The following is a 7,723-nucleotide window of genomic DNA, read 5'->3' as shown; positions in this document are numbered from 1 at the left end:
ATATATTTAAAAAATATACATACATAACATAAAGTTCAGACTTAGCTTCATGTAATACAAGATATTTGTATGTTTGCCTCCGTACGGACGTGGTACTAATCACTATAACACTGTAAGAATGATACTAATACTCTTTTTCGTTAGTTGAATATTTTGCCAGGGTGGCCACACAAAGCAACATAGACTCGCTTCAAACGCTAGCGGCTTACTGGCTACTACAAAGTGGACGGGCCCCTCGCTCGGATCCGAGGGGGAGGCGCCGCTACTAATAGCTCTGCCCATTCTGATCCGAGTGGTCAGCAGTGAATGTATTAATAAAGAAATATATTTGTGAAATGGTTTTAATATTTAAAAGGCTCTGTTTGTCAACACGTATTTTAACTTATTGCAGCACAGTAAAAATACATACATTGAAGGCTAAAGGACACCGATATCCAATGCCTTAATAAATTAAAAACGAATACAAACTGTTTTTACCAAAAAAATTGTAAATATGCTTTTTTTAATATTATTTACACATCTGTTTCCGCATCCGTTTCCGTTTCCGTTTCTGCTAAAATTTATTTTTGACATCTGTTTCCGTTTCTGGTTCCGCTAAGACACTTCCGTTGCATCACTAATTTTCACCACTTTTTAAAGGAAATTTGAAGCCAAACCAAAAATAATTCCTCGAATTTTCAGTTGACAGATGATATTTTTTCTTTGTTACCATATGAAAATCGCTATTTTTTAAACTTATTTTTGCCATCAGATCCAGTGATCCAAGTATACGAAGTAATTATAAGGGACTTGTCCCTTGTCGGTCTTCCATACCCTGGAGTATGTAACTACTTCGTCGTAACATACTTCATGTTCTATACCTTTGGTCTAAACGTGTTTTTCTTTTTGGCTGTCAATGTCATTATCTGTCTAACCGCCGTCATACCTCCAAATCGAACTACCTAATATTTCTCTGTTCGCCATTGATTATTGAGGTTAGTAATAAGTTCTTTTTCAAATTTCTTAGTTTCTAGATTTTGTACTAATTTTTTTATAGAAATAAAGAAGAAAATGATATAGTCCATTCCTACTGTTTAGAAATATTTTTTTCACTAATTGTTACTTCTCAATTTGCGCAATCAATCTTTCAATTTATCTAGAAAAGTAGGTACTTAGAAATATTTCTAACACATTTTTATGTATATTGAACTTGTATTAGATTCATTCATTCGCATATGCTTAATGTATTAGTATTTTTTGTATATTTGAATGTTATGTAACATCTTTTAAACATGTTCGATTTTTCGTACCATAAACAAAGCAAGTTCTAAAATAACACTAAATTTAATGTCCAACATTGGTAGTGTACGTAAAGGTTACAACACTTGTATAGTAAAAGCTAACACTTAGGCCAATATTACTATAGTATTGGCTACTATAGTAAATACTCCAATTTCTTATGTTTAATTTTCATGGTGAAAAAATTCAAGCATTAGTTATAATTTCTGTTATGTATGTCTTTAATTTTGTGTTGTGTACTAGTTGTGTGAAGTTGTGTTAGTTTTAGTGGTTGCTTACAACAAATTTGTATTGAAATAAGAAATAAATTTGTCTTAAGAAGTATGGCATTAATGAGAGAAGTCAAATTAGCGTGAGTAGATTTTAATGTTACAATGATACGGACCTAATATAAAATACTTATCAGTCTTATCCCTACTATTTCATCCAAATCGTATAACATGAATAGCTTATGTTAAATAGCAATGTGATATAGTTTGAATACTTTGAAGAATAGTTGTTGACGATAGAATTTAAAAGCTGTCTTAATGTTTTTATTTGTAATTTAACCTAACTGATATTGTACTATTACATTTTGTTTAGTTTTTTTATATTGGTTTCTTTGTTATATTCTACATTAATTGCATTACTAATATTTGTTATCTGTAAACTACTATGTATTATCAAGGTAGTTTGTAGGCTCAACGGATCTTGATGAAATTTGGCACAGATGTAGAACATAGTCTGGAAGAATGCTAAGATTGCTTATTATGTTTTTTTAAATAACGTGCGGACTGAGTCGCGGGAAAAAGCTAGTTAGGTTATGTTTACAAGTTTTAGAAATACTTAGGTTAAGAGTTAGAAAAGACAATTAGAGATCTAGTGTCAATAAAGAAAAATAATAGCTTAATTTTTTTTAATAAAATGGTGTAAGTGGTGTATGTGATTTAACTCTGTTTTTGTTTTTTTAGGTATATGGCGTTTAGAAAATTCCTTCGTAGGAACTTTGTGAGCATATCATTCCCTGTTCTGACGGCCACTTTGATTTGGCTTGACTGGAACCACACGCAGAAGTGGAAAGCTCAGTTGAAACAGAATTAAAATGGCTATTTTTGGCATAACTGGTCGCTATATTTATGTTGCAATTCCTTTGACTGGATTCTTTATCGGAAAGTTCTTGGACGATCAAGAAACACTAAGAATGACTAGTTTTAGGGACAAATCTTGTTTGTATGGAGGAAATGTAAAGGAAGGCGATCCTCCAACATGGCCCTAAGTTTTAATTTAAAATAAAGATAGAAAAATAAACGATTTTGGCTGTAAAACATCAAATTTCATTAGTGGTGAACTTTTAATAAATAGTTTGTTTTGAAATTGCGTTTTATTACATATTTTACAAAGATAATCTTTTTCTCTATGTATATGGCCAATAACCTAGAAATAATTGTATATTTTTAAAATAATGCAACAATTAAAAAATTATGTTACTTTATTTAAAATTTAATTATAATGCTATTGTTTATTTAACTTGCCAAGATTAACCAAAATGCCTTCCAATGCCAACATCTTTTGACATCCTAAGATTACCCTAAGAATTTATACAAAATAAACATAAAAGTAGTGAAAAGTAAGCTCTTTATAAATGTTCCACTTTCCTGTTATGATGGCACTGAATGATTACTGTTTTTCAAAGGGTAATCATTATTACCATTTGCTTGTTTTGCCACGAAGTAAAAAAAATACAGTTAATCAATATTCTTTATTTATAATTACATAGTTCTCTTTGCCATTTGGTACCATAAAACAACATATGGCGCCCAAAATCCAACACCAAAGAAGAAGACAAAGAAAATTGTTGCTGCATATCTAAAAGAAATAAAATAATGATTTTTATTGCTTCAACATTTAGGGATTAATACTATTTTAGTAATCTTTTATTCATCCAATTCTCTATAGAATACATATTTCAAAAAAATATATTGAATAAAACATATTATACACTGATTGTGGAGTCATGACTCAAGCAAATCGTGGTCAGGGTTTCAGTGAAGAAACCTCACAATATACATATTTTAAAACTGTAGAAATCAAACAGTCGCGTTCAAAAGTACCCTTGTAATATAGAGTTACATATCTTCAGGGATATTATAAGAGAAGTAACTCTGCATCACATTTTATTTGTAGAGAAAGTTTCTGTAATAATTAAATCAACTGTTTGTATGTATTTTCCAATACAGGTTTTTTTGTGAAATATCTGTAAGGAAATGTAGAGGTGGTACCTGTTTTGGAACATTCATCATAATGAATCTGCTGTTGGTAAATATGCTTATTAAAATATGGCACTTTTGTAAAATATAAAATATCTCAACTTCAAATTTCTGTATTATAATCCTAAACCAAAGTTAAAATGAGTTTACAAAACAACATCAGGATGTGTCTCAAAAGAAAATATAGTTTATTGATTTTTTCTGAGATGGGATAAATTTTTTATACGACGTCATTAAATATTTTGGTGATTTCTCTGACTGTAATCCTGTTCTTAGAATGTATTTTGGGCACATTAGACTGCAAAAGATTTTAATTTATGAGCAACATTGTTTTTTTTACCTGTTGGGCACGGTGAACGGTAAATTGTCGAAAGGCTGTGGTGGCCCTTCCATACGATAATTCCGTACGATAACCTTAGGGCTTTGTAGTCTCATAATTGAGCCCCTGGCTCGTATTATGCCATTAATAAGAGATTTTCCAAGCATTTTAAAATACCTATTTGCTTGTTTTCAATAATATGAAAGTCCAGGCGTTTTTCGAATTTGTAATGTCATAACTTTTTTTCTGTAAAAGTTTATATGAGGCAGTAAGTTTTTTTTTTAAATTTTTGCTATCATATAATCAAATGAGGCGAACTTATTCATTAAAATGTACTTTAATAGTCAATGATAAGAATTTTAATATATACTTAACCTCTATTTTGTAACAAAATATTTTAACGCCATCTATACTCGAAGGATAAAAGTTTTTTCACATGCTGGAGGATATTTTCTTGCTTTAAAACAGTCTCGATAAAGTGGTAGATGTCGCTAAGAGAAACTTCAGAACAAATGTTTCAGAGTGCTTTAGAACAAAAGTAAAATCTCAAGAAGGGTTTTATGGTAGTTTTTGAAAGTGAGCAAAAATTTAGTCTGAAAATCGTCCATGTTATGTTACAACTCCAATTGACTTGCAACATCTGACCTGAATTCTCGTAATAATTCCTTATTATTTAAATTAATTCATTCAAATTGAATTCCAGTAATTTTTTTTAATGAGAATGAGAGGGATGTCAACATGTTTTTGTAAATGTGCATGGAATCGTCAGTTGCCAAAATTATATTATGACTAACCATTTCTAAAGCATAAATACAAGTAGTAATTTTCCAAGCAAGTGAAAGGACTAGAAACATTATCATTTTTATAATCTGTGACGTCCATTTTCGATCGACAAAATGGCTTCTGCCTATTTCGAAAATTATTCGGATAGTACGTTGTAAAGTGTGAAGGACACCATATCGGAGACGGTAATGGAGCTTAGGGTCATGGAAGTGAATTGTATGGCCATAAATAAATTATGTAGTACATTTCAGTGGTTTTATTCATTTCCAAATAGTTACAATAACATTCATGCAACGGTACACTACTACTAAACTGTTCAGTAAAATCGATCAATGCGACAAAATTAATATTTAATAAACTTATAAGAATAATAAATTAAATTTAATAATTTCCTATATTTACGCGAATATACCGTATTGAATTAAACTAATTTTATGGATTTTGTGACGTTTAAATTTAAAATTTTATATTTCCAACGGTTCCATTAAAATTAAAGTCCGCTAAACACCTTCAGTTTTAATTGTATAGTTATAGCTTTGTAGGTAAAACACTAAGTGTTTAGCGGGCTTTAGTGAACTAAATCGTCTATCGTCTTTAATATCGCCTTTCTTACAATTGCCACTGGAAAACAGGACTTATTGGCAAATGTTTACTGTTGACAATGAACTTCTACTTTACTATGACGAAACATGTGTTGTAAAACATAGTACATATAAGTTAATCCACTCACTCTATTTGATGTAAAATAAAACAGAACCGTCGGGAACACAAAGGTTTAATTTTAAACATCGAAAATCGTTTATCTTATTTTGTATTCAATTTAATTATTTATTAGTTAATAAAATTCAATGACTTATATTTTACGGGATCACAAAAATAGGTAACTAAATGTTTAAACATTTGTCTATTGACTAAAACATTATCTTATGTACTTATAAAATAAATTGATTTATATTTTATATTATAAATAGACAGAAAAGAAAAATTTTCTATTCGGTGGTTAAATAGACTGAATTATTGTGCCAAGTTTCAAAATACATAACTACAATGTTTGTCTTCTTATATACTGAAGGTTAGTTTTACATGATATCAAAAGAAAATATTTTGTTCACAACCTAAACGCATGGTTAATTTAAACTAGAAAGTTTTTCAGCTGACGATGTTAACAATGTGACGGTGACACTGCGAGTGATTATTTTTAAATCTTAAACCAATATGTAATTAACCCATAAATTATTAACCTTTAACATTATGTTCAAAAACCTTCTAATTATTTCTATTTGGCAAAATTACTCCTACATTTACTTACGGCATATATTTGAAGATTTACTGAACCATACAATAAAAAAATACAGAACTGAAAAAATTAAAAATAATTCACAACAAATTATGCTTACACAATAATTTACGTCTAATCGATTACTATTGCACTTTTTAAATACATAATATCTAATGTAATCACATATTTTAATTATATAATGTATTTATGAGATGTTGATTATAATTATTTTCACAGCTACATGTGTTTTATACCTTAACGAAATAAAACAAAATGATTCGCTGTACAGTTTGCATGACGACATTAAAACGTAAATGTGAAGTGAATTTATTTCTTTTAATATACATTTAATTAGCTATTTAAATGCTACTACGTCATTGATTTTAAATTGAAACTATCATAAACATATTTATTTGATAATTTTAATGGGTTTTTTTTTATAATGATTTCATGTAAAAATAATCAAATAAATTTTATAAAAATGAGCAAATTAATTTTATACTTATTTATTACGTATTGAAAAGTTTTATTTTCGGTTAAATGTAACTACTTTAATATTAATATATTTAATGAAATTTACATAATAATGTTGAATATAATATGCCACCAACTATTTTGGATCGAACTATTACTAAACTTTTATATACTTGTGGAGAATGGTATAATTTTCATGAAATAAATATATTTTCATTTCGTAATAACATACATTTGTTTCAACATAATATAAATTATAAACAAAATGGAAAAAGTTCAATTCTATTTTTTTTGTTTGCTCTATAAACGTTAAAATACTTTTACAATATATTTCGATTGTAACTATATTATCTGATAATTTTAACGTTTTGGATAAAAACAAACTTGGGGTCCGTAAAATTAGGAATATTATTTTGATGATCTCCATGAGAAATCGATTGAATTTACACAGTTTTAGAGGAATAAATTTTGTTATTTTGATATCCTAAATAAATAATATATTTCTACTTATTCAAAGAGTATCTATTATTTACATTTTTTGATAAAGACTAGTCTTTTTTATCAAATAATTGCAATTCATTAAAAAATTAATACGGATATGAAAAATAAATATAATAAATAGCTTGAGTTTATTAAAATAATTTGTTATTTATAAAATTTCCGGTATTTTACACATAAATTATATTATTAATATCTAACATAATTGTAAATTACAAAACCTTTCTTTTCATGTTAAAATTGTTTATTTCATATCATTGTTATTTAAAACCCCAAAAGTACTTTATTGACAATTAATTTTGAGAAAGGTTATACAATTAAAAAAAAACATGTACATTTACAGCAAATTAGTGAACTTTATAATATCTTAAATAAATTTACACAAGCGAATATTAACATTACGGGGATCCAATTCAAAATTATTTTAGCTTTTACAAATTGTCGTCGTTCGAGATGCCCTTGTCTTAGAAGGACGGTCATGCGTAGTGGGGGTAGGAGCCTAGATGTGACGTCACGTGGGGGGGTGCCATCGAGTGGGGGGAGTACAGGTTACTCCCCCCTCCGCCCCAGTTGCTCCACGAAGCCGACGGGAATATTGACGCTGCAACAAGACAAGTTCGCTAACCTAAGTCAAACATAATGTTTTACATTTGTACATAATACTCATATTATATATATCCATACATAATATTTTGAGATGCCATGCGAGATTATGAACAAATGTAAATAGCACAAAAAATATACATTTGTTAAAAAATAATTAAAAGCTATAATCATTAGTAGGAAAGTACAAAAACAATGAAATTCGCTCTTTTGCAATTAAACATAGAAGCTAGCAAATATATA

At 28.6% G+C, this 7,723-nt stretch overlaps 2 protein-coding genes across 3 annotated transcripts in view; one reads left to right on the top strand and one right to left on the bottom strand.

Moving 5' to 3' along the window:
- The first annotated feature begins 867 nt into the window (after positions 1 to 867).
- LOC106715918 lies at positions 868 to 2,600 on the top strand. The gene is made up of 2 exons (XM_014509298.2): positions 868 to 974; positions 2,229 to 2,600. The coding sequence occupies exon 2, from the start codon at positions 2,360 to 2,362 to the stop codon at positions 2,531 to 2,533; it is 174 nt and encodes a 57-aa protein (XP_014364784.2). The 5' UTR covers positions 868 to 974; positions 2,229 to 2,359; the 3' UTR covers positions 2,534 to 2,600.
- A 4,684-nt stretch (positions 2,601 to 7,284) lies between these two features.
- LOC106715909 (DNA-binding protein D-ETS-3) overlaps positions 7,285 to 7,723 on the bottom strand; it is a 55,875-nt gene continuing 55,436 nt past the window's right edge. For both annotated transcript variants that reach the window (XM_014509277.2, XM_014509275.2), the window contains exon 9: positions 7,285 to 7,478. In XM_014509277.2, coding sequence (XP_014364763.2) covers positions 7,354 to 7,478 — 125 coding nt within the window. In that variant the 3' untranslated portion in view covers positions 7,285 to 7,353. The remainder of the gene's footprint in view (positions 7,479 to 7,723) is intronic.

Source organism: Papilio machaon, chromosome Z (genome assembly GCF_912999745.1).
Source record: "Papilio machaon chromosome Z, ilPapMach1.1, whole genome shotgun sequence".
Lineage (NCBI taxonomy): Eukaryota > Metazoa > Arthropoda > Insecta > Lepidoptera > Papilionidae > Papilio > Papilio machaon.
Note: the sequence above shows the minus strand (reverse complement) of the source record. Positions and strands in the feature narration are given on the sequence as shown.